We start from the raw sequence: 27,240 nt of genomic DNA on the forward strand, positions 1-27,240 counted from the left end.
TGTGCTTCTTTTGAGACTCAAGTCAACTTAATGTTTACATAGTATCTACAGTGAAGACAGAAACATATTTCAACGCTTAGTGATAGGACTATAGGACTAATAAGGCACTCTTTACATAAAACTCTTTATGTCATTCTTCCTTGTTTAAAGGTCACAGGCTTCCAATTTGAAGTCTTAATGTTAATAAGTCATTAATAAAGAAAGAAGGAAAGAGGTTTCTAACAGTCTTGTAAGTCAATAGCAAAAGTTAGGAAGTCATCTGGCGTTATATAAATCCATAAATGTAATTAATAACTAAAGAGTTATTACAATAATGCATTAAGCATTCAGTTGTGAATGCTCAGAAGTTGTTGGTCCATTGGAGGGTCTTCCTGATGAACTAAACAGCTAAAATGACAGCTATTCTGCCGATGGAAGATAACCAGCAGCCAGAGGATGTTTTCACAACCTGGAGAGGATCTGACTATCTGATGTTAAGTTGTATTGAGAGCATGTATGTGCAAAGTTTGTCCTGTTTGTGTCCACATGTGGAGACAACAGGGCCAGCCACAGTGAGAGCAAGACATGCCCATAATTTTCTTTAAAGTGGAGATTTGCAACTTTTTGCCTTAAGGCAGTACACATGCGATGCAAGTCCTACCAATTTGCCAGACATGTCTCCATCTAGGATGGCTCATCCTGATGGGCTGTTTACCTTAAAATGACTGCTAACCTGAGGCTCAGATAACCAGCATTCATAAAATTACCACAGGTGTACAAAAAGCTGCAGTCTGTGACAGTAAAAGCAGTGATGATGTTCAGCGGGCCTGCTGTTTGTGTTGCAATAACTTCCCTGTGCATGGTTAGCACACTGCGGATGGACACCACCCATTTGGGGCACTCAATAAGAGAAAGAACTGCAGGCATGAAAATGTCCTACTGATCAGTGGTGTAAAGCCAATTAAATGAAACAGGAAACAGGAAGCACCACAGATGAAAAACAATTAAACATTATAATCTCAATTGTAAATGTGTGACATAAAAGAGTTCCATATTATGGTTTGTGCAAAACATGTTACTCATTTACATCAACTTAAAACCTTTTTTTTCCTTCATTTTCCAAATATGCACACTGACCTCAGTGGCTTGTCAATCAGCCTTGGTTACAACAATCAATTTTAAGTGTTTTACAGTGCCAACTCTTAGCGAGCTTGTAAACATTCCAACATGGACATGGGGTCAAATTCCATGTCACATTTTTCCTGTGGCTGTATGCACAGCGCTGCAACTCTGCAGTCTGTGACCAGCAGAAAAAGAGGGCCATTGATTCAAGTAAGTAAATCTTCTCATGTGTGTTTATTAGTGGTGGTCCAATCTTGGACTGGTTAACTGTGATCTTGTCCAAGCATAACAGAATTGTAATAATTTCTTGTATACTAGTCGTGAGCCATGTTGTAGTTAAAGATACAGCACTGACCTCTTCAGTGGCATGTCCACCCATTTGTTCTTTGTATAGGTTTAGACTGGAGAAATGACCAAAGAGAAGGTGTGTGACAAATGAAAGGAAAGACGTATCTTAGTAAGGTGCTGTTCCACCATGAATAGATTTTACATGTCTCTTCTGGAGGGATGAACAGGATTCTCCCAAAACATATTCCAGTCAATTGCTATTTTGATACGTCACTCCAAAATCTCCCACGGTTTGTTCAGTTCGATTGACATCTGATGACTCTTATGGTTCACTGAGCCATCATGTCCTGCAAGGGGACATTTGCATTTGTTGTGCTTCACTCTATCCACTCTTCCTTTGTCAGTATAGTTTGACATTAAAGAGCAATTTGGTAGGTGGAACACTAAGAGACTGATTAACTGAAAGCAATCAATGTATAAATTATGCTCATCATGCTAATGAGGCTGTATAATAATTTTGAAACTGCCTCTCAAGCATGAGGTCTGTCACAGTCTAATATCTGCCTTGGTGATCTTGCAGATTCTTCACTAAGAAAAACTTAGCATGAAACTTTAAAATGACCATATACACACTCATGGCCCGGTATTTCCTGAATAACAGTGACTGTGAGATAAGAAAGCACCTTGAAAGTTACATGACATCAGCTGTTTTCTGTTTGAACTTTCATATCAACTGGAACAACATTTTCTACATGCACACTTGTTTCAGAATGTCTGCGCCCAAACACACAGCAACACACTCGATCCCTCCTCACGCTCTGGCCCAGCTGGCACGACAGTGGCTGTCAGAGGACACACCAAACTTTGACCCTGCCGGGGTGTGTGTGGGATCAAAGGAGGTCGAGGCAAGGCTGCTGTGTAAGACACCACACAGCATCCTGGCAGGGAGTCCCTTCTTCACGGCAGTGTTCACTGAGGTCGGCTGCACCGTGAACTGGATTCACCAGGAGGGAGCTGAGATCGGTAGGAACTGCTCACTAGTTTTCCATTATGTGACCAGGTATTGGGGATTTAACCATCTGTTTTTTCTACAAATAAACACAGAGGGAAATAGGAGACACCGGGTTTTTTTAAAACTTTTATTTTGCTTTTATTAGAAGTTCACGTATATTAAAGATGAGAGTTTAAAATGTATTTAGGCAACAATAAGATTATGTTAAAAAAAAATGGCTCATGGGAGACGGAAGCAATGGTACAACTGCTGAACGGATTGAGGGTCGCAGTCCACCACTCCACCCACTCCACCCACTCAAGGCCAATCCAAATTTGTAAAATTAAGCTCACACATAAGTCAAGTCAATTTGAGTTATGTCTTTTCTTTCTAAAACCGTACAGTTACCCTTTGTTAGGAGTTATAGATTTAGAGAACAACCCACTATGCAGATGTCTTCTTGACGCTCTTATTCAAATGCAAATTCAAAAACAGATTTCAACTACGTCAGTCTTCTCAGACTCGGGATACTGTTTTTCTCCGCAGCTTCATTCACATGATCTGATGTTGACTTATTCAGTCTTAAATAGAACAGCACTAGTGGTTTTGCTTGGCACCATTTGATCTCAATCCCCCTATGTCTTTTGTTTAACCTCAGCAGGTCCAGATGCTGTCACACTGACTGCTGTGGTGAGAGGCCCAGCAAGGTGCCTCCTCCTTGGGGAAAGGCCAGCTCTCAACTGCCTGGCTCGGGCCTCTGGGATCGCCACTCGCTGCTCTAAGCTCCAGGCTATGGCAACAGCTAGAGGATGGCATGGAGAAGTAGCTGGCACACGCAAGACCACCCCGGGCTTCCGTCTGGTGGAGAAGTACGCCATGCTGGTTGGTGGCGTGTCCATGCACAGACAGGACCTGAGTGGAATGGTGATGCTGAAGGACAACCATGTCTGGGCATCAGGAAGTATCACAGAGGTGCGCAGCAGCACAAAAGATCCAGTTAAAATTATTGAGATGACAATTCGACAACAATGTTCTCACAGGTCATGAAAAAATTTGAGACTGTGTGGAAAAAGACAAATATTTCCATGTGATGAGAAAGTAGTTGTGCTTCCTTTAAGCTACAATGTACAATGTGAAATATAGAGATCCACTGAATGGCACTGAAATATTTTACTTTGAAAACCACTTGCATGGTTTCACTGAAACAAAAAACACAAAAAGTAAAAGAAATTAGAGTAGTTTTTCATGGTTCATAAATTTAGATGAAAAATTCAGGTGTAACATGTATTTAAAAAACAAACAAACTATTAGTTACTCAAATTCAGTGGTCAAATGTTCATCCCAAATCTAAGCATTGTCTTCAGTTATTATGACCTGATCTGCATTTCCACAGATCTTCAATCTGCCATACCAACACTACTGGCATTCTTTGTTTACATAGATTTACAAGCATAACTACGATTGAATTTGTAGCATTGAAACCATCAGAACTGATATGATTTAAATCACCAAATGTTTTTAAACTGCAATTTCAAAAACTAGATTTTAAATGCTTTTTTAGATTTCTCAAATTCAGTGGCCAAAACTGGATCCAAAACATAAAAAAAAAAAAACATTCTGTTGTGGTTAAATTACCCTAACAAATTGTGTACTTCTGACACATAACAAAAAAAAATGAAAAAATGAAAAGAACAACAAAATTTTTTTTATTTTATTTCCTTTAGGCTGTTAAAGCTGCTCGGTCAGTGTGTGGCTTCAGCAGTAAGATTGAGGTGGAGTGCCGCTCTGCAGAGGAGGGCAGAGATGCAGCTGGAGCAGGAGCAGACATTGTTATGCTGGACAACTTTCAACCTCAGGTGGAGACTGTTCACAGAACACAAGCCAAAGTTGTTTCTCACTTTCATTGCCTGGTATCCTCTCACTTTGCCACATGAAATAATACACCTCTCCCCCCACCCTGTCTCTCACCTACAGGAACTCCATGTTGCAGCTTGTGAACTGAAAGCAGAGTTCCCAACTCTACTGATAGAAGCCAGTGGAGGAGTTACTCCAGAGAACTTAGCTATGTATTTTTCCCCCCATGTGGACATCATTTCCCTGGGCTGCATAACACAGGGCTGCCCGGTTGTGGACTTTTCTCTGAAGGTTCAAAAGCCTGGTTCTCACTCAAGCCTCAACACCACAATGTGATATACATTGACTTTTTGTTCTGATGAATTGAAGAGTTCAATGGAAGTTGATTTAATTGCTGGAGTAACTTCTGTTACAGTGATGTTTTTCTTGATTAAGACATAACCCACATCCTGTTTGCTTACTGTGTCATTAGTCATTTCAATAAAGATAAAAGGAATATCGATGTTAGAAAAGACTTGCCAGCATCACGTAGACTATTTCATGTAGCTATTGAAAAACCAAACACTGTTTGTAAAAGTACATTTCCAATGAGGAACAGCAGTCACAAGTTGAAACTAACATCCAGTCTGGGTTCACAGACTTACATAAAAAAAGTTCAGACTTATGCAACCTAGAATTAAACTCGTGGTGTCTATGCGTTCAAATAGTTTAGTTACATTCTTCCAGGTTTTGAGATTTGAACTACCTCACACACAATTTAGGTGAATGTAATTTGGTTTTTGGTGGTCACAGCACTGAAACATGCCACGGAAACATCCTCCAGAAAAAGTGTCCTGATTACTGAGGGGCACCGACATTTAGAGAGCTAAACCTAAACCAGAACTTCCAGGTTCCAAAAGTAAAAATCACAACATAACAACATATGTGTGTTAGGAAACAGTGGTCTGTTTACATATCCAGTTGATACGGAGCAAAATTATGATGAATCTGACAATGATGAATGTAAGGCCAATATTCTCTCTCCTATTTGCTCTGTTTATGGTCTCTACCAACTCCTTATCGAAATGCTCCATTAAACTCAGTGGCCCCATTATTAGGTACATCTGTGCAGTCTAACACAATCCAAAGTGGCAGATCGCCTCTTTGTTGGAAGGACATTTGTCTTGTGTGAACAGTAAGATAGCAGAGATTGGTAGCTTGTTTTGTGACAGTTTTGTTTGTTGTGTTTTACTCTTGGTAATCTTTGAAGCCTGGAAGTGGGGTCAGGGTTAGATTTTATAATTAGACTGATTTTGCTGATTCCTCCACTTGTAGCCATTTGTGTTGTTACATACACTAGGTGCAGGGGTGCTGTTCCTGGTGTGTTTTTGGTTTTTTAGTCGGCTTTGGTAGCCAGTTTTGTTTTTCCTTTTACTTTGAATTGGGTAAATAATTTTACTGATTCGCTCCTAGAGAGTCCTCCTTTTGTTATATTCTGTTTTTGGTTTGGACAGCACCCACCGGCCCAGTTCCTTGGTTTGTGTTTTTTGTCCATGTAAACCATTATTTTTACAATTTATGTTACAATAAACAACCTCATACCTAATACCAACTGGGTTTTGCAGGAAATGCAGACTTACGGAAAGTGTGCATAAAAGGCTGAAAATGTCTTCTAGAGAGCCCTCATGACCTCGATGGTTTGACAGTGGGACAGTCCTAAGCCCTCATGAAGTCACTGGGAACGTGCCTCCAAGTCTGTGAGTCTGTGAGGGTGGACATTGGGATTGAGCCATACTCTTGGTCAACCGTCTCTGGTATAGCCTCTTGGGTTGAAGCTCAAGCTTATGGTCAAGTTGTTTCATTCAGCGCTACCCCTAAAGGCCTGGAGCACTTCAGTTGTGTAGTCTAAATATGCAGCGCTTTTTTCTCTTGCATTTGTTGTGGGGGTTTTTGTGTTTTTGTTATTGCATCGTTTCTGCATTTGCAGGGACAGTTGAGAAAGGAGACAGTTCACTTTTAAATATTTCCCATAACCTTCCCGTGTCTTGTGGCTTTCGCCACCTCCCCACCCCTTTAAGAGACCAGCAGCAGGTCTGAGTCTATTCATTCCAATGGGAGAAGTGAATGTGATCACACATTATGACAGATTATTCTCCCCCCACAGTCACTGAAATAAATATTCAATCCATTTTTCTAAAGCCACAGATCTTCCAAGCTTTCTGACATCAAAATGTCATTTTTCAGACTGACAGATCAGGAGAAAATTAACTTAATTTGAGAACTGGCTGTGTCTCAGTAACACACTCTCGAGATCTGGTAAAACAGACCTCTTCTCTTTGTCGGTTCTGGTTTCACAGCTGCAGAACTGCCAACGTTGCTTTCCAACCACAGAAGTTTAGAGGGACTTAGAAGTGAAACCATGCATTAAAAGTTTAAACTGAAATAAAACTTGTATTTCTTTGCTTAATAATACTATTGTTATTATTATCATTTAACGGTTTTTGGAGGGTTTTTTTTGGTTTTATGATCAGATATTAAGATAGCAGATAAAAATTAGTTTGCTGCAAAGTCATACTGTATATAGTGTTGTATTGTGTTGTTATGTTTTGACATGAACAAGCAATCACGACCACTCCCACTTAGGAGACAGGAAGTGTATCCCATTTTATACCATTGGTGCTGTCTGTAATGCCTTATCTTCTGTATAGAGTACCTTTGGTTTTATTTACAGCAGACAGTTTGCTGTTAATGTCTTTGTTCTGGCTTCCCGCAGCACGTGTTTTCATTTGCAGCACATTGCTGTTGTTGTATTCGTTTTGTATTTTCGTATGTGTTTTTGAATCTGCATCGTTTATGAATTTGCAGCTCGTTTCTCCTATCAGAAGTGATTGCAGCATGTTTGCCCTTGTTGGCTACCATACACAATACTAGCAAACAACACCAATCAGTACCAGCAATGGGAAAAAAGAAACATTGAGGATTAAGGAATCAATTACAAAAAGAGGAAGCACGAGGGAAGAAAAAACATTTTCAAGAGAAATTAGCTCTGAGAGCAGCAGTGTCACAACCACCTGTTACGGAAACGCCCTCATTTAAGGCACAGGAAGTATTGCACATTCATATGTCTCAAGAAAAAACCCGCAGCTCTGTTTGCCTGAAAAGGTTGAGAGGGGTGATGTGAAGGATGCAGGGGCAGCGTCACCTTTTCCTGCTCACTTACATGGTGGCTTTTGGTAAGATCTAAAATTTTACTACAATTACAGTTTGACACAGTTTTCCTCCACATAAGGAGAGATAGGGTTGCTATATATTTGTGTGGGGAAGTACATGAGTGAATTTCAGGCTTGAGACCTTTGAGAGATGTTACAGCAAACAGATACATTTTTTTGTAAAGTCGTGAAACCTTATGAGTTGACTTTTTTACTTGCATATTCACTGTTTTACAAATTTGATGATATTTAATTATTTTATTATATTTTCTATGCCTCAACTCTTTGTTTTGTGTAAAGAAATGGTGCAGACAATAAGGAAATCTATTCTAAGCATGCAAAGCACAATTAGAATCAGCAGGTTTGCAGTCTCTTAATACATGAATTCTAACAGTCTTCATTGAGACTCTGTATAGAGGAAATGGAGCCAAAAGGAAATGAAAGGTTTGCAGATTATCCACATCAGTCAGGACAAAACATTTTTTCACAGTAATAATTAATCATTTTATTTTCCATTTAATTTTCATTTCATTTTATTCATCATTTCATTTGTTGCCTATTTTCACATTCAGCATGGAACAACATTAATATTCATGTAGAAGAAGATGCTTTCAAAATTTGCGTTTGAAAATAAAAATGATGTCAGGGTGTGGAGTTACAAAGAAGGGAACCTACCAGACCCCCTTTGCTCTGTGTAGCAGCTCAGGGTCAGCTGAACTATCAGCAGTCAAGTTGCATTGTGGCTAATGTCGGTAAGGTTTTTACAAGGAACAAGAATATGTGAAACAAAAAAAATGGCACCTCCGTACCTGCTGTATCAATTTTGATCCATTTTCAAAAACTGTCCAATGTAAAACTGACAGTGTTATAAGAGAAGAATACTGTATCAGTGGAGAGATAGAAAATTGTTGTGACCCCTTTGTGTGTCACTATATGTAGTAATGTTTCAGCTAAGTAAAATCAGAACTTCTCATGGACTATATTCTGGTGTTGACTGGGGTTGATTTGGGCCTAACCTGCCACCCAGTGGACATGCTTATTAAATGTGGAAAGTAAGTTGTACAGAAACAATATCTAGTAAATCAATGCATTCTTTATTATCAAGTGTATTGCTTAATGCTCGGCAGTGCTTTTAAATATCACATTATTTCTAAAACAGTAGTTATTAGTTATCTTCTGAAATTCTAATTTTTTATTAATATTAATTTAAAATGAGATTCCACCTATTTAGATTAAAGTGTGTCATTTTTTTCAAAATGCAGCCATCCATGTTTCCTTGGCTTTCAACATTGATACGACAAATACTGATGTCTATACTGGTAAACAAGAAGATTTCTTTGGATACAAAGTGCTTCAATATGTATCTGGCACAAACAAAGGGTAAGTCTGCATTTGCAACCTGGTGGTTCAGTTGATATTTATTATTGCTCTTATTGTCAAAATCCTTATATAAAAAGAACAAGTTAAGTTTAGTTGCCATTTTTTAGGTTGGAAAACCTTTGAGGTGATATGAAGTCAACATAATTTAAAACTTATAGTTATATTTACCTATTTTTTTCAAGGCAATAGGTTTCCTAGCTTTTTTCAGTTAGATCAACTTGTCCGTTTTACAGTGTAATGACATAAATTGAAGATGATTCTGGTTTACTTCACTTCATGTGAAGAACCTTAACACATTGTGGTTTGACACTTCGAATTTTGCTATTATTGCTTCCTGTGACTTATCTTCCTGTGCCATCACATCACTTGACGCCCACAGAGAAGGCATTTTCTTTTAAAACAGTGCTGCTCATGTCAACCTGACTGACCTTAAATGGTTAATGGTTATTGATGTCATCCACAGGATAATTGTCACTGCACCTCTGCAGCTAAATGGATCTGGGGGAATATGCAAACCTGAGAAAAGCCAAACCCCCCAGTGCTTCAATCGTAAAGGTATATAAATACAGCTTTTGAAGTCAATGTCATGCAATTAATCACACCATTAAAAAAAAGAAGTATCGTTTCCAGCAATACAGCAAAATGCAATATAAACATTTCACTATGTAGCTGAAATGCTTTGTGTATTTTATTTAGTACTAATCAAAAGCTCTACTGTTGCAGATATTAATCTGGAAAATAAAACAATACCAGTCAAGCACCTTGGCCTGTCGATAGCTGCAGACTCCAAACACTCCCAATTCACTGTAAGAAAAAAGCTTAATAAGTTTGTTGAAATCCAAAATATACATTCTCTGTGATATTTGTTGAAAATTCTGAGCAAAGAAAATCAATATGTTGAATCAAGTTTCTTTTGCCTCTTATGTTCTGATGTAGGTTTGCAGCCCAAGTGTAGCCCATGAATGTAATGAGAACTCCTATCTGAACAGTGTGTGTTTCAAGATCACAGATAATCTTCAGGCAATCTCCTTTTTCACACCTGGCTACCAAGGTAAAAGACATTTAAAGAGAGTAAACTTCATCTCTGTGGTCATAATGTTCTTCTTCTCATCATGTTTTTGTCCTGACAACATTTTCTATTCAAATCTTCACTCCAAATGTTTTTTTTCAGAATGCACAAAAAAGACAGTGGACCTCATCTTTCTGTTTGATGGATCAGGGAGTATGACTGAAGAGGAATTCACAAAAAATAAAGATTTCATAGTGGATATAATGGACAGCCTTAAGAACTCATCAATCAAGGTCACTGCATTACTGCAACATGAAAGCATTCATAGCATTTATGTGTTGAATTATATCTATATATAATGTTAAATAAATAATGTATTATGTCATCTGTTTTTTTCCAGTTTGCAGCAGTTCAGTTCTCCTCAGATTACAGGAAGGTTTTTGACTTCAATGACTATCAAGCTGGTACAGCTCTTGATAAACTTATGAAAGAGCCCCACATGAAGAGTCTCACCAACACTCACAGAGCCCTCAAATTTGTGTTGTAAGTTCACTTTCATTGCATACGGAAGCCGAGAAAGGCTATAGTCGCAAATATTATTTTATCCCAAGATAACAAAGCTCGTTATCCTGAGATAACGAGATAATTCTCCCGTTGTCTTGAGATAACAAAGCTTGTTTTCTCATTTTGTTAATCAGAGATCAGATGTGCCATGCCAGTATACAGACAGCAACGCCTAGTGCTATAAACTGAAAATGTCAGGACTATGCATTGTCGAACACATCAGAAAATATTTCAATCAAGGGCAGAAATTACATTAGTCTTTTCATACAAGATCATTTTCAGATCAGTCCTCGTCAGCTAAGGAGTTAAAAACTAGTCAAAGACGAGCCCATACGTCGTTTGTCGTTTGCTTATTATACCTATAGTTACGTTTTGTTGTTTTAGGTGACATCTAGTGGCCATAGTAATTATGACAAGCGCAAAGGGAAAAGTGCGGTGATGTAGTTCAAAGAGAGACAAAGTTCGTGTTCTGAGGAGGTTGGGGTGGATGGGTTTGTTAATAAAACACCGGAATATGTCACAGGAGAACAGAGTTCGATTCTCATGTGAAAGTAGCTGTTGTAACCATGACAACAAAGGCCGTATAATATTGTGAAGTAGGCATACTTATCTTTAACCAAAATCTTTATCTTTTCCTAAACAGTATTTTTTGTGCCTAAACCTTACCAAGCCATGATCGTTAGTAACCATGGCGACAATGGCAGGTCCGCCGCTGTCGGTACAGTCCTGTGTTTAGTATTGTAATCATGACAACCGAGATCCGGTACGCCTGCTGCCGTAGGGCGTTATTTCAGGAGACACTGCCATGAGTCGTATCTGAGGGTTGAAAAAAATGACCTATATGGTTGTTCAGGTTGGAGGACTGGTTGTTACTCGCGACTTAGTCATAAATCGTCTTCCCCTGATAACATCTTGTTGAGCTTTGATATCTTGAGATCTGAACGGGATAAAAAAATATATGCGAGTATGGTCTTACTCAGCTTCCGTAATTACTCATACAGTATAATGTCTTGAACAAGTTGTTTCATAAATAATGTTAAAAATAAAAACGGCGCCCCAGTGGCTCACATGGTGAAATGGAAGCTAAGTCCTAACTACTGTAGCCTGGGTTCCACTTCGAACCGTGGCCTTTTGCTGCATGTCCTGTCTCTCTCTCACTGTCGCTATCGAAATAAAGGCAACAAATGTCATGGAGTTCTGTTTATTTTGAGCAATACAAATGCTACATTTACATTTGTTTCAGGGATGCTATCTTGGAAAACCCACAGTCAGGCGCCTCTCGTGATGCAAAGAAGGTTCTGGTTCTAATCACAGATGGAGATCCCAGTGATGTTGACAGAAACGGGATAATCAAAAGATATGATGATAAAAACATCATTCGCTTTGTCATTGGGGTAAGCTGTCATGTAATATGTCTCATAGTTATTTACCCAATGGATAAAATTTGTTGATTACAAAATTAATCCAGTTAATCATCAAGCTCAGCCTTAAATTGTGAAACTTTTATTTATTCCAGTTTTGGGTTGAATATTGTGCAAAACTGTGTTGTTGTTGTTGTTGTTGTTGTACTAATTTCAAGGAGCATTCTGGTTTCAGGTCAAAGCTGCTAAGTTGGATAAATTTGAGGCCATTGCTTCACAACCGACAGAAAAATATGCCTTCAAAATCGAGAACTACAACGGACTCAAGGGAATACTGGAAAACTTTCAGAAAAGGATCTTTAAAATGGAAGGTGATGTTTAATTATTTTCTGCTCTTTGTTTGAGAATGTTGTTACAAAAATCCTGAGAAAACATGAACTAGTTTTGTCTCATATTTAGGCTCCAGTGCGGCTCGGGCAGGAGACATAACTGGTGAAATGTCTCAGAGTGGATTCAGTGCCGTCTTCTATAATGTGAGTAAAGTCAAAAATTTGGACACATTCGAAATCTACATCTTTAACCCATAATGACTAGAGTAAATCCTCACAGCGCTGTCTAACTATTACATACATACAAGTGCAGATAAAAAGTATCTTAAGACAAAAAGGTATTTGATCATGTTCATAAAATACAGACTAACAACAGCTTCACAAAATATGAGTTAAGTCAGGTAACGTGGTGGACCTTGTTGGATCATTACTTCACAGCTTGTTTGGTTTATGAAAAGATAGTGATTTGGGTTAAAATAAGTGCTTCCTTAAAATTAGATCTAATCTTTGATATCAAGGTTACAATATAAACTGCTGGTTTCACATTTAATCTCGCTTGCCTTTGTCATATTGCTATATTTTGATGACCCATCCATCCACCCCAAAACTCCTCCCAAGGTAGACTTTGTTGCACTTTTACATCACCACACCTTTGCCTTTGCTCATAATTACTGGAGCTGCTACATGTCGCCTAACAACTAAGCATAACTATGACTGACTGTGTTGTTTGTCTTTCTGACATAAGACTTGGAGACTTGTTGCACAGATGACCTATGGGCTTGTTTTTTTACAGCAGTCTCAAAAAACCTCCCTGTAGTTTTCAGGCATTTTTTGCCGAATCCAGGGTCAATAGGTCAGTGGTCCGCCCACACATCCAATTTTACAATTGGGCAAGTAACTTGAGAGCTATGGCATACTGGACTCATAGATACACTGAGGACAAGTTATGACACTGGGTTGCTTTGAAGTCTGATACTTGCACTGTAATTCTGCTTAACTTGACACAGTCCACTCCTTTTAAACATTGGATCAAAGAAATACTCTTCTTCTTAAAATTGGAGAAGATTAGATTCAAATAGCAGAGTAGACATGATGAATTTTCCAAAGGTGTGGCACCCTTTACAACCCAGCTGTGGTGTTGAGAGTCTGCTGTACACAATCATATTATTCAAGATTTCAACACTGTTTTATTCCCTAAGCACACAGTATATTTGATTGGCAACAAAGGTGCTTGTTGGACGAGTTTATGTGGTCTTGTTTTTGTGTGTGTTTGTGTCAAATCAATCAATCAGAGTCTGACTGCTGCAAGTCAGACTGGGCCGCTGATCTGTTAACTCCCAATACAACTACCGTTGGTAGCACCACTCTTGCCTGTGCTCTCACCAGACTTGTGTATTTCTGTTAACAGGATATCTTGATCCTGGGTTCAGTGGGATCAAACAGCTGGCGAGGCTCTCTGCAAGAGGTCAAAAATAAACACACTGGTAAACTCATTTCTCTCTTACAAATTATCTGCCCCTTTATTGAAATTATTTTTTTATTTGTTTTGAGATATGCATAGGTAAATAACCTGTGTCAGTTTACAAACTAAATGATGATAAAAATAGCATTGTATTGTAATGTAGCAAATAAATGCATGGTCTTAATAACTCCTTATGCTCCCCTGTACTTCTCAGTTGGAAGAGGATCTTATTCCAGGCGAAGCAACACAATATCTAAACGCAAAGAGGATTTGTCTGCATACACAAGACTAAATGAAAACCAGGTTGGTAACTGTCTTGAGAAACCTCAATCTGCCACTGCTAATTAACAAAACCCTTCTTGTTATGCCACAATTAGAGGCAAAATTAGCAACTAGTTGTTGAAGGACAGGAGTCTGTTTACTTTTACTTTTTGACATAACATCGCTAGAACCCTTCACGTTTACATCTGCTGTAAAGAGACTTCATGTTTTACAGGTTATGTAGTTATTAGTAGAGCCTTAATCAGTTAACTCAAAACAGGTAAATCTTTATGGTATCCACCTTAAGAAACTAAACCCAAATACCCCATCAATCCAGCCTAAGGTGAGTAAAGCCCCTTGAGCGTGTAGAGTGTTGGGGTGCTCTATTTATGTGTGTGTTTGTGTCAAATCAATCAAACTGCACTCTGACTGCAGCAAGTCAGACTGGGCAATTGATGTCTTAACTCCCTACATAACTACTGTTGGTAGCACCACTCTTGTCTGTGCTCTCACCAGACTTGTGTATTTCTGTTAACAGATCCTTGATGCAAGCATGAAGAATGACTCCTATATGGGTAAACTTATTTCTCTCATTACAGATTACCTGCTCCTTTATTAAAATGATTTTTTCATTTGATGTGAGATATGCATAGGTAAATAACCTGTATCAGTTTCCAATCTAAATGATGGAAAAAATAGCATTGTGTTGTAAATGTAGCAAATATGCATAGTCTTATAAACTCTAAGTAAATGGGTATCTTGATAAGACACAATGGCATTAGGCTTTTTTAAAAAGCATAATTTTATATCTGTACTTAAACTATATGCTTCCATCACTGCAGTATAACCCCTTTGGTGTGAGTGAACATTTAGCAGATTATGTCATATGTGACTGTCACTGTTGCAGGATACTCGGTATCTGTTGGACGGAAGAATGACGTTCCTCTGTACTTCTCGGGTGCACCAAGATTTGAGCACGTAGGACGGGTCGTACTTTTCAAACACGAGGGCAAGGACTGGACTGCAGCCCAAGCACTAGATGGAGAACAGGTTGGTAACTGTCTTGAGGATGTTTTTCAGAATCTGATTTATGATATATATTCTAGTCAGAAATGAAGGTGTTATGTTTAGCATGTTTAAACCTCAACTCAAAAAGTTCACAAACACCTTTTTATTATTAGAGCCGGTGTCAATCATTGTTAGGACATTTCTAGTAGAACTGGTTGCTACTTGAAGAACAGGAGCCTGTCCAAGATGCAGGCTTACTTTCACCTTTGAGATAACATTGCTAGAACCCCTCACGTTTACATCTGCTGTAAAGTCACTCAGAAAGCTAATTAACCAGGTTCTTGTAACAGTCAGCTGTGCCCTGATTATAGTTTTGTCTTGAAGTAATCAAGCAGATTTCTTTGATCAAATGTGCTGTATTACATTTATTTTGTATCTAGAGATGCAGAATGCTGCATGTTGCACCTTTATAAAAAAGGTACATCATTTCAGTGGTTGCAGAGAGGAAACCAGATAACTTCCTTGCACTGACATCTGGTTTTACTTGCCTTAACTTTACCTGAAGCCATGTAGGTTTTTCAAAAATGGTTTAGAGAGTGCATTTTTTTCAATTTAGATAATGTAAATCCTCCTTGTCTTCACATTTTCAGATTGGTTCATACTTTGGTGCAGAGCTGTGCTCAGTAGATATCGACTCAGACGGTAACACTGACTTCCTGCTGGTGGGAGCTCCACTGTTTTACCAGCCTCAGGAGAGCAGAGAAGGCCAGATCTACGTCTACACACTGACTGATGAGGTGGGGGCTGCCATAAAGCCTCAGATTCAGTGTGACGCTATTTAAGCTTTCATGAGGTTACTGAGAGAAAATGAATGCTTTTGTTTTCTTAATCAATTACCTTATGTTCTCATTTCTCACAGATGCAACTGAGAAGCGAACTGAATGTAACAGTGTCATCCATGGGTAGATTTGGTACCACAATCTCCAGCCTCGCAGACCTGAATGGAGATGGACTCCGGGACGTTGCTGTCGGAGCCCCCCTTGAGGACGACAACAGGGGGGCTGTGTACATCTACCTTGGAAACAGACACAAAGGGATACGCAGCACTTTCAGCCAGGTGAGGCAGACAAAACCTGATATGTTATATCATTTTTGTTGTGGAAATGGTGACCATGCTGCAGACAGGTGAAAAATGTCATTTCTACTGGATATTTTTCAATGATTTCAGTATTTACCTTCAAAAACCTTTATGTGTCTCACACTGAGCATCTGCCACAATAACAGTAAACACGCAGCATTTGTCTCCACCACCTCTCTAATGAGTACCTTATATACAGTTAGTGCGAATCAGGCACTGTTTCAGATGTCAAATCTATTATTCTAGAGAATCATGGGAGAGAAAATAAAACCTGGGTTGAGATTCTTTGGACAGGCCATTGATGGGGTCAACGACCTTGGAGAAGACGGACTCCCAGATATTACGATCGGATCTCAGGGCGTGGCTGTTGTCTTAAGGTAGGGATACTGTGTACATTATGTTCTGTACAATTGCTAACAGACTATATCTCAGGGTGCAGTTTTTTCTAAGGAGGACTGGTATTGATGTCTGACTGAAGAAAAGAACCATCGCCCATCTCCTATAAAACTCACTAACAGTGGCTTCTACTCAAACAAAGGAGACTGGTGTCTTGTTTACCCTTCCTTCCTGCATTAGTGCACCCTCATCCTGTAGAAATCAGGAGTCTAATAATCCATTTTAATCTTTCTGATGAATGTCTTTCAGGTCCAGGCCCGTCTTTCATGTCACGACACATCTGTCTTTTCTGCCTAAGGAGATAAGCACTGAGAAATTTGACTGCGTGGCCAAAACAGATAAAAGTGCACTCATGGTTACCATAACAACCTGCTTTGAAATGAAAGAAACAACAAAGAGCAAAGCAGGTGGGGACCAGAACCAATAATGTGATTCATTAACAGCTACTAACACTGCAAACACTTTAATCCTGCTGTATGTCTTTGCAGGGGCAATGAACTCAGGACTGAACATCTCATACACACTCAATGTGGATCCAATGAGACAAACATATCGAGGTTTCTTCGAAACTGTAAAGAAAACCAGGAATTTTACTAACACTCGTCTGCTGACAGATAAAGAAACTTGTTTCAACAGTTCCATCTACATGCCGGTATTGAGATTAATCAATGTTCACACTTACACTCTTACTATTTGTATCAAAGCAGCTATCACCTGTAAATATCATCCATGTGTCTATACCTCAGCTAGTTATTTTTCTAAATTTCTTCCATTACCCAACACAGCACACTTTAAATCCAAGAGAGTTTTCTAAAGCATGTCAACTATAATTAACTTTTCTTGGTCAATATAACTAATGATTTATTAGTTGTGAGCTATGAAACAAAATGTCTGCTTTGGCCATGTAACCTAAGGGCGCTTTATACTACAGACTCATCCAAATTGCGTTCAATTTTTCTCATGACAATTCACTTTGAACCCTGAGGTTATTTCCTCCTTTGTTATCTTGGTGACTTGTCATGCACCCCAGTAGAGCAACACTCTGCAGTCTTGGTGGCAAAAATGAGTGTGTTTGTGACAAGCACCAAGACTGTTGAACATAACCACAGAAACCTCTGTGCTGATGTGCGCACCAAACTATTTCCACAAATTATTCAACAGCTACTACTGCAAACCATCCAGTTTGCTGAACACATAGCCGCACATTGAGTACAATTCACATATTTCCCTGAAAAAACATTGATGAGTTAAAACTTCTCTCTTCATTAATTCACTGCCAGCTTCATCAGCAACTATTTTTCACATGTAAAACAGTCAAATTTAACAGAATCTCAAAAAATCAAACCAAAAAACTACAGAAATGGAACTACAACATTAAAAAACCAGACCACATAAATATATATAAATTCTACTTTAATTTCAACAGTGGCATTTAACTGCAAAAGGTTACTGTATCATTGTAATGACAAATACATTTGCATGCTACTGTGCATATAAAAAGAGAATATAAGATCTTTAACAAGTACAAAAACATGATTTCAACTGGAAAACAGTAATCATCTGCTTCTGGCAATATGTGTGAGCTGTTGTATTCCTGTTTGAAACTCTGCACTGGCTCTCAGACAACAAAATGTTTCCTGTGCAAAAAATCTTAAACAGTGTGAACATGCTGCACGCTTTAACTCTATTTCCTCATTTTAGTTTTTTTGTTCATTTGTTTTAGTGAGCTCAAATTCTCACCAACTGACCTGCCCATGTAGCAATAACTATATAAGAAATTTATCTTGTAATTCAGCTTTTTCACCAAAATAAATACCAGTAATACTGGTCATAATCCCTCTACACTCATTCATTATTGAGTCCTTTTAATGTTGAAACCAAACTTTCTTTTTTTTTTTTTTGTAGAAATGCGTGACAGACACATTATCACCCCTCATCATCAAGTTAAACTTTTCTCAAGTGGACAGTGAGAGTGGGAACGCCATCCTGAATGTGGACAGCAAAACGCAGGATGTTGTTGAGGTACGTACAGTGACTACAGCAGGAGGCTGAGGCAGTTGAATTTGAAAAAAAAAAAAAAAAAAAAACATCTCTGAGACCAATAATGGTCATTCAAAGCACTGTTCTATTTGAACTTGCCCAGTCACAAAATGTGTATTTTTCAGCCTTGCTCTGTATTTTCAAATATGCAGCAATTATTATATATGCAATTCCTCTTTTTACAGGTTCCCTTTGAAAAGCAATGTGCAAAAAATGACACCTGTATTGCTGAACTTGAGGTGGATTTCAACTTCACGTATGTATATCTGACAAACACAGCACAGCAGCTGTAATATTAACATGATATGACCAAATGTAAGAAGTACTCTGTCTCTCTTAGGACCCCAGTATTATTGGTATCAGAAGATAACTACTTCAACGTGACTGTGAAACTGTCCAATCATGGTGATGACTCGTACAACACCAGCCTCACTGTGTACTATCCTCCAGGCCTCTCCTTCTCCAGGATGATTCTTATAGAGGTGACTTAAACATTACAATTCTTTATCATGTCCCAACACTGATCTACACTCAGTGGCTGTGTTCAGAACTGCCTACTAATATACTATTCATAATAAGTGTGATGTCAAAATGAGCATGTAGTGCATTACAGCTGCACAGTGTGTGAATTTCGTGTGCACAAGAAATGCCCAGATGTATACTATATAATCAAGAATCTCTGAGTATGTGCCATGAGCATACTGGACGTACTCAACTGCCCCATGATGCATTGCGGCTCCTAAAACTACGATGGAAGGCTACGAGGTGGAGGATTGGTAAGAGGAATGATCTGCATTCTGGGATACTGGCTGTATACTTCAGTGTGAACAGTCAGCTTGGTAATTGCGTATTAATTTGTTCCTTTAGTAGGTAGCATGCAGTATACTGTATGCTCATTGAGTATGTAGTAGGCAGTACGTTAGTAGGCAGTTCTGAATCGGTGGACGATTTCTTATGGCAAATAATCAACCGATCATGTGGCAGCAACCAGATGCATGAAAGCATGCAGGTGTTGTCAAGAGGTCCAGTTAATAATAATGATCTAATAATCTAAATTAGTTGTATGTAATAAAGGGGCTACTTAGTGTAAATACTACATTGTTCTATATGAAGACAGAAAGCAGACTACACCGAGGCAGCCAGTGATTTTTAGATTTTTGAGTTTTTGTATTTTTGTGTCTGGTTGTTTTCCCTTATATATGACAGTTTCATACAAAAACAACCAAGTTATTTTATGCAAATCTGGATTTACCACTAAATGTTTTCATTTGCCTCTACATGATTGACAGTTATTTACCTCCACAATCATACTCATCACTCAGTCTTTTTATACTGGGCTCGGCTCCTAATTTATTGAAAGTCATGACACAAATAATGAATTATAACTATAACATCTGTCAGAAAAACTCTGACATGTATTAAATTACTTGTCATGTGCATAACCATGGCAAAGCTTTCTTTCACATGTCTTTTCCACCAGAACAGAAAGAGAACAGAAAGCTTTTGGAGGATTTGAAACCCACACAGGATGTGTGGGTTGTCAGAGGGAAAAGTGTTCACACTAGCAAACGCTGAGAACTCACTTTTTCTTTAAACCTGCCTGAAAGCTTAAACTTTAACTCACCTACAGTTTATTAAAACAAAGGTCATGTTAACATCAAAGTATTGAGTGTAAATTTAAAGCTCTTATTCTAGAGAGTCTCAGCTCATCCTGACTTGTGCATGTTTTTTCTTTAAAAACAGGCCACAAGACCGACGCTCCACAGCTGTCTCGATCTAGAAGGAGTACTTGACAAAACTATATGTGGCGTCAGCCTTCCTGTGTATCGCAGCAGATCTGCAGTGAGTCATACTGCACCTGGACACCCTCACACCAGACAGAAGTGAAATGTCATGAATGTTGAACTGTCACCAACTGCACGACCTTTGACATTTGCTAACTTGGCAGCTTCTCTCATGAAGACATTTTCTGCTCAATAAATTCTAATATCATTGTATTTTCTTTCTGTGAAGGCAACATTTAAAATGTCTTTTTACATCATGACTGGCTATGAGTGGAATGAAACTGTCTCCATGACCATCACTGGACAAAGGTAGAGGCCTTCTCATGTAATCCAACACACAGAACAAAGCCAAACATTTTCTCTGTATTATTGAAATATTCATTATAATTACATATTTCATTCTCAATATTCACAAGAAATGCTTTTTGCATCCTCAGTGATAATACAAACAGCACCAAGAACAATTCCCTGACCAAAAGCGTCCCAGTGCAACTTGAAATTAAAATGGCAATAACAGTGTAAGTATCAAGAGTCACATAAATAGCATTGTGTAACTGTGTTTATTGTGTCCAGTCATTTTTAAATACATTTATTATTACTACTTTGTATCCGGTCAGTAGTTACCCCACAGCTGACTTCATATTGTGAAGTGTGTTGTGTTGTGTTGTGTGTTTCAGGAGAGAAGGCACCACCACCTATTTGAATTTCACAACAGAAGATGATGCACCTAAAAGAATGGAGACTATATATAAGGTGAGGCGATACATTTTTATGGAAGAAGCAAAGATCAGGATTAGTGATGATCATTGATCTAGTCGTTAGGTACTAGATGTAATTTTAAAGCTGTATTCATTGATTATTTAGCTACTTTGGGGCAACATTGACACATTCAGTGTTGCTAATCGAGCAACTTTCTCACTAGATATGGCAGCTATTAAGACACATTCAGTGACTCATTATTTTTTTCAAAAAGCCCCTAGTGACAGAGTAGTTTCATTTTCAGTGACCTGGCCATCAGTCAGACAGAAATGTGTGTGAGCTGTGTATACATACCCAAAAACTAATTACTGATTCTCTGTCGTTTGACAGTGGGAGCTCCTTCTCCTTTGTGTTCGTTCTAAATAATATGACTTAGTCTTAATTTTCCTTATAATGCACAAAGTTTAATTCCAGGGTCTGAATCCTCTCCATTCATGACACTTTAGTTCCAACACGTCCTCACTGCCAACTTATCATATGTGGACATTTGGTCAGGACCCCTTAACGTCACCTCTTAACGCAGTGGGTGCCCCTTTGGTGCTACTTTTCAACCCTGTCTCTTACAAATTATGTTTTATACAACTGGACTGCAACACCAGATATGTTTTGAGGCAATGTATTTTTTGAATAAAAAAAAAAACTACATTTATTAATGGAAGTAGAAGTACATGACTGTCACACCAGGAACTGGTTTGCATCTATAGTCCAGTCTTTGGTTTAGACAACAAAAAGTCTTTGGTTAAGGTTAGAGAAAGCTTGTGGTGTGGTTTAAAAAAGAAAAAGTTCACTGTGACTTCAAAACCATAATGTGGTTTCAACCCATACATGCCAGCAGACAACAGGCCGTGGTCTCCTGGTTAATGGGCTAACCTGCACATTGAAAAATGACTTAAAGGGGTTCCCATTGGGGCACCCAGTGGCTCACCTGGTAGAGCGTGCATCACATAGGCTTAGTCCTAACCGCAGCAGCCATGGGGTCTGCATGTCATCCCCTCTCTCTCTCCAACATTCATGTCTTTTATTATTACAACAGCCTACATTAAATTACAATGTCACCTCTCCTTTTCGCTCTGTTTTTGATCTTCACCAACTCCACAGTGAATTATCTTGCTCTGTAGTCGCTCAAAGCTTGACTGTGTTCACTAGGTCTTCACTAACTTGGTGGTAGGCAGGCGGTGTGCGGCACAAAATCCTATGTTTTTATGGGGGGCTTATATGAACTAAAGAAATAAGACATAAAGTGTTACTTACTGAGCTTTAGAGGTGCTTGTAAGGTGGATTTTGTGACATTTGGACAGAGCCAGACTAGCTGCTGTTTCCTTACAGTCATGTTTGTCTTGGCAGGAAATTGAATAAGAGTATTTCCTAAATGTTAATATTTCCTAAACTATTCCTTTAAAATGGACAAACTGTCTCTCACCTTCACAGATATCTAATCCTGGTCAGAAGGCTTTTCCTGTCACCGTGTCCCTGTTCTTCCCAACTAAACTGGAATATAACTTTGAACTGAAGGACTATCACATCTCTTTCCAAGAGGTAATTTTTCGACTGCCAGAACACTACTTACTTAAAAACTGCTGCTGTGTATAAAATTACAAATTCTGAATGCCTGCCTATTACTCTTTCACTTTTAAGAACAAAACGCAATGCAACATTACCGACATGACATCTGACGTAAGTGAAAAGTATTCAGTATAACAGTATTTTAGCGTAACATGTCATGAAAGTACAAATGTCTTTAAAAAATGAACTGTTGCTGTGTTACAGTACTGCTCGCCAGAAAAACACTGCAAAATGATAATGTGTGACACTTTCATCCTGGACAAAGAATCAACCACTGAGTTTACACTGTCAGGGGAAGTACAATTTAGGAATTTCAAAGTGTATGCAGAGGTATGTAGCTGCAACGCATACCACATATAACATTGAAAGTGATGAATATATAATTAACTGACACATATTTCCTTTGCAGAACATTTTCTTGCTGAAAAAATATGTTGGAGACAGCGGAGAGGTTAGATTTAAAAGCTTTGTACATGTTAGATATGACAAGCAACGATACGTGCTGGAGTCTCGTAAACAAGAGGTAAGCTGAAAAGTTTGACTACTTCCGAGATACTGCTTTTAATGTTTTTCAGTATAATCATGGTAATTTATCATATTCATTAACCGCAGAATAAAGACGGTGTTACACGGGAGAAGTCTGATGAAACTGGCTTATGGAGAAGCAACGATCCTACAATGAAATTGGTACATTCAGTCTTCACATCAACTGAAACTGCAAGAAATTTTAGATTCTCATTCTTTAAGCTCAGCTTCTGCTTTGAAAACTTATGTTTTTCTGCCAACAGGCTGAAGTTCGGGTTGAGTTCATAATTCCCCCAAATCTACAGCTGATCATTCTCACTGGAGTTGGAGTGGGATTGTTTCTTCTGCTCATAATCACATTAATCATGCTTAAGGTGAGAGTTGATTTCCAGATTTTTTCAGTTTCAGACCAAACCACAGTCCTAACACATAAAATACAACTTAAAAGGCTCTGTCTTACACCCAGCTCAAAGCACAAAGCAAGTGTCTTTGCTAGTTTCAGACCGACACAGTTGTCACTCCGTCCAGTGCCCACGTTGAGCTGAGCACCCATGGGAGTGTTGGTCTTAAAATGAGGTGTGGCCAGGTGTATTGCTATCTTGTGGCAACAGAAAGCGTAATTGCGCAACTGACCAACAAAAACCTGGTCTTAAGTCAATGCTGCAGTATTTCACTGTTATTTTAAGGGGGCATTATGAAGAGGGTAATCTGCTCCTACATAGGCGGTAACCAATGTGCATACACTCAGTGATTCCCCGTTATCACCAAGACTAAATTTCAATCAGGAGAGACCAATAAGAGGAACAAGAGAGTATGAGAAAAGTAAAGTGAAATTTATTGTGAAAAGAAGAAATAGACTTAGAAATAGGCGCATAGACCCCAGCAGGAAGTGGATCACCATATAAAAGATCCATAGGTTTAAGGTCCTTCCAATAAGAGGAATCTTTAAAAGGTGCAAGCTTTTAAAGAGAATGGGAGATGGCACTCTGATTGGTTTATTGTATGTTACGCCCAAAACACTCACATGATTAGTAAATAGTCTAAGTACAACCATTTTGAACCATGCGCCTGGCACAGCGACTGTTTTTTCTGCCGTTAAAAGAGCAAACGTGATATGGACATGCCCTGAGTGCACTTTAGACCATGTGCGCTTGACTGTTAAAATAGAGTCCAAAGACTTTTAAGTTCATATTCAGCTGTTGCTTGAACAGAATTAAAAAGATTTAAATGATGGTTTTGGCATTTGGTCTAATCATTTTTCTTGTATCTGTCACAAGTTGGGTTGCTTCAAGAGGAAAAGGTTTCCTATGTGTTTGGAAGACGAGGACCAAGATCTTGTGGCTGAAACCCCCACTGAGCCCACGCCTGCTCCCACCAACGGGTTAATCAGCCAATCAGAGACTGAAGGCAAATCTGACCCACCTCCAGAGGCAAAACTGCTTCTTGATGATCATCAGGAATATGACAGCAATCCAATCCAGGGACTGGAGTAAGCAAAACAAATTTACCACAATTTAAGAAGGCAGACATGCTGAAGTAATGAAGTATGCAGCCTGCACAGAGGGTCATTATCGGAGAGCAACATCACTAAAGGAACCATTCATCATTTTGGGAAAATACGCTTCCTTGCTGAGAGTTAAATGAGAAGAAGATTGATACCCCTGTCATATCGGTCTACTGGAGCCTGGAGACGGTTAGCTTAGCTTAACATAAAGTCTGGAAACAAGGGGAGGTGCCAGTGTGGCAGTCAAATTTTATTTTCAGTATATAGCCCAAATCACAAATTTACCTCAATCTGTACCGTGTATGACAGCCTCTGTCCTTACACCTTCGAACTGGACAAGGAAAAACTCCCCAAAATAACCTTTAACAGGAAAAAAAAAAGTTATAACTGAAATATGTGATAACTGGTTGTCCTAAAGACAAGGTCCCCTCTGGAAAAGAAAACTGGCATGGTTTATTACATCACATGCAATAACTGTAGTTGAACAGTAAGGACCTTGGACAAGGGACTGAGTGAACAACAGAATCATCAGATGTCTGCGAACACGGTCATCAAGGTCATCCACCAGGAGTCAGTGGTCGGCCAGAAGGATGAAGGGGAGCTTTCACATCAGACGCAGAGACTTTCAACAGAGACAGTTCAATCCCCCCCCCCCCCGGTGTATGATAAACTGTTATAATGTTACCGGTGTTCCATAGCCTCCATAGTAGGTCATGTGATGACACCGGAGAAAACTCCATCTGTTAACAAAGAGAACAAAATCTCCACAGAAAGCTGAGTTAAGAATTTTTGGCCAAATTCTAATATTAAATTTACAGACATGCTCAGGCTACATTAGGAAAAGAAGTTATGTAAAAGTTCTCCCATTGAAGGGAAAAATTCTCCCTCAACCCTGCTGAGACCCAGGCTGTCAATCCTGGAAGCGTCACATCCAGCTCGGTCACATGATCCCCTCAACACAAGTGGTTGTGTTTGTCAACATCCTTGTCACTTCACTAGCATCTCCTACTCTTTTTTAGCATAGCATGCCTTCTTTACTGAAGTATGTATTATTTACATTGTGATATAAATTACTGTAACATTACATTACTTTTAGCTATTACTGGTCTTTGGAACAGGTATTTACTCAGGAAGCAGTTCAAGTTCTACTTGTATTATATCTGACTGTTTGTTAAAAAGTTTTTTTAATTTGATGCAGTGGTATGTTAAATTAATTGTTTATTGATTGATATTGATTACTGATCTCACAAAGAGTGTCTTTATGAGCATAACTCACTAATTCACACAATTTAACACAAATATATACATTATTAGGATAAAATTCTAAATTGATGACATTTTATATCCAAATGGTCAAAGGTCAACTTCACTGTGACATCAGAATGTCCAGGCCGTTACTCAGCACTGTAACTCGAAAAGGGGAGATTGCAACCAATTTTTTGGCCTCCCTTTATTTGTGTGTGTAGCCTATGTATTATGTGTTTGTTTTTAGGTGTTTGTTCAGTATTGTGCATTCAATTTTTTGTATATTTTATGCTCTTTACCAGTAAAAAAAATATGTTGTGTTCATATATTTTGTGCCAGTTTTTAATGAAGAAAGACACCCAAGCTGCCAGTATACTAGCAAGAAACAAATTTTAAAAAATATTCACCGACAACCTGCCCAGAAAAATAGCTTTTCTACCTACAATTGTGCATAGGTGTAGGGTAGTGCAATTTATTTAAGACACATTATCATGATATGTAATAGGCCTAGTACAGTTTGTATTTTCCATAATGCTTCTGCTGAGAAGTCTCTATTAAGAGATCTTTTAAGTTATTTTGAACCCGGGGCCTAAAACCCAAAAGTTAATGTTAAAAGACAATCCTTCATTTCATTTAAAGGTGTAATGTGTAAGATCGTGCTGCTTGATCCACTTCCTCCATAGGGGGCAGAATTAGAGAATAAGGTTTATTGCCAGGTGTGTTTTTACTTACAAGACATTTGGCTTGGTGTTTGGTGCAGTATACAATAAACATATTAACAGGAAATAACAATAAAAAGGTAAAATACTGCAACAGTCAAAAAGATAAATTTACATAGATACACATATTCAAAAAATAATGAAAAAAACTGTGTACAAAAGTGTTGACAAAACTCCTGCTGAGCAGGATGTGCAAAAGTTCACAGTACAGACAAAATGTGTTCTGTGCAGGGATAATACTCTGAGGTGTTACTGTAATGTGGTTGTTGATGATTGATGAGGCCAGGCTCAGAGGAAATGGCAGGTGCTGGTCCATTACTGGGAAAGGCCTGGACTGGAATTCTGGTCCTGATACAGACAAACATGTGATAGTTCTTTATTTTCAAACATGTTAGCTCTGTTGTGTGTATAATAAATAGTAAGGGTTGATATGAATATGCTAAAATAAATACAGTATTACACACTTGCTGCTAGTGTGACTGCAGACTCTTATCATAGATTTTCATTTTTTACTTTTTAAAAATATTCACTACTGTATCAAATAGGCTACACCTAATAATAATATGAGTTTATAATATGATGCACTAGGGCATTGTATTTGCTTTTGCAATGATTCAGATGTTTGCAAACAGGGAAGATGACCTGACACATGCCAGCAGAGCAGGGTGAATTGAGGCAATGGCCAAACACAGGTTTTCGATGCTGCAACTTGAAGTCAGTCCAAAAAGGCAAACAAATCCAACAGGAAAAGATATGTAGGCAGGTCTGAAA

The 27,240-nt window shown here is 38.6% G+C and overlaps 2 protein-coding genes across 3 annotated transcripts; both read left to right on the plus strand.

Moving 5' to 3' along the window:
- Positions 1-1,248: 1,248 nt before the first annotated feature.
- On the plus strand, positions 1,249-5,635 carry qprt (quinolinate phosphoribosyltransferase). Of its 2 annotated transcripts, none has more exons than XM_022740026.1 (5): positions 1,249-1,311; positions 2,159-2,412; positions 3,039-3,352; positions 4,105-4,236; positions 4,355-5,635. In XM_022740026.1, exons 2-5 carry the CDS (start codon positions 2,160-2,162, stop codon positions 4,568-4,570), a joined length of 915 nt encoding a protein of 304 aa, XP_022595747.1. In that variant the 5' UTR covers positions 1,249-1,311; position 2,159; the 3' UTR covers positions 4,571-5,635. The 2 variants fall into 2 exon arrangements, with proteins under 2 accessions (XP_022595747.1, XP_022595748.1); XM_022740027.1 differs by having other exon boundaries at positions 3,042-3,352.
- A 1,734-nt stretch (positions 5,636-7,369) lies between these two features.
- Positions 7,370-26,078, plus strand: LOC111217925 (integrin alpha-M-like). The gene is made up of 33 exons (XM_022739962.1): positions 7,370-7,446; positions 8,685-8,802; positions 9,266-9,357; positions 9,526-9,608; positions 9,739-9,853; positions 9,974-10,104; positions 10,212-10,354; positions 11,619-11,769; positions 11,972-12,107; positions 12,196-12,269; positions 13,474-13,549; positions 13,742-13,830; positions 14,327-14,363; positions 14,696-14,838; positions 15,447-15,593; positions 15,716-15,913; positions 16,181-16,311; positions 16,580-16,737; positions 16,819-16,982; positions 18,236-18,352; positions 18,556-18,626; positions 18,711-18,852; positions 20,114-20,212; positions 20,384-20,463; positions 20,592-20,672; positions 20,832-20,907; positions 22,342-22,449; positions 22,549-22,587; positions 22,681-22,806; positions 22,886-22,999; positions 23,089-23,163; positions 23,265-23,375; positions 24,279-26,078. The coding sequence occupies exons 1-33, from the start codon at positions 7,398-7,400 to the stop codon at positions 24,492-24,494; spliced, it is 3,690 nt and encodes a 1,229-aa protein (XP_022595683.1). The 5' UTR covers positions 7,370-7,397; the 3' UTR covers positions 24,495-26,078.
- Positions 26,079-27,240: the final 1,162 nt, after the last annotated feature.

Source organism: Seriola dumerili, unplaced genomic scaffold, assembly GCF_002260705.1.
Source record: "Seriola dumerili isolate Sdu_G_001 unplaced genomic scaffold, Sdu_1.0 BDQW01000050.1, whole genome shotgun sequence".
In the NCBI taxonomy this organism is placed as follows: domain Eukaryota; kingdom Metazoa; phylum Chordata; class Actinopteri; order Carangiformes; family Carangidae; genus Seriola; species Seriola dumerili.

What these genes read in the sequence shown, in the direction of transcription:
- qprt (XM_022740026.1), top strand. Translation starts at nt 2,160, where the DNA reads ATGTCTGCGCCCAAACACACAGCAACACACTCGATCCCTCCTCACGCT. An exon ending in CCAGGAGGGAGCTGAGATCG is followed by an intron (nt 2,413 to 3,038) that starts GTAGGAACTGCT and finishes GTTTAACCTCAG; the next exon opens with CAGGTCCAGATGCTGTCACA. An exon ending in CATCAGGAAGTATCACAGAG is followed by an intron (nt 3,353 to 4,104) that starts GTGCGCAGCAGC and finishes TATTTCCTTTAG; the next exon opens with GCTGTTAAAGCTGCTCGGTC.
- LOC111217925 (XM_022739962.1), top strand. Translation starts at nt 7,398, where the DNA reads ATGCAGGGGCAGCGTCACCTTTTCCTGCTCACTTACATGGTGGCTTTT. An exon ending in GTATCTGGCACAAACAAAGG is followed by an intron (nt 8,803 to 9,265) that starts GTAAGTCTGCAT and finishes TGTCATCCACAG; the next exon opens with GATAATTGTCACTGCACCTC. An exon ending in AGAGCCCTCAAATTTGTGTT is followed by an intron (nt 10,355 to 11,618) that starts GTAAGTTCACTT and finishes CATTTGTTTCAG; the next exon opens with GGATGCTATCTTGGAAAACC.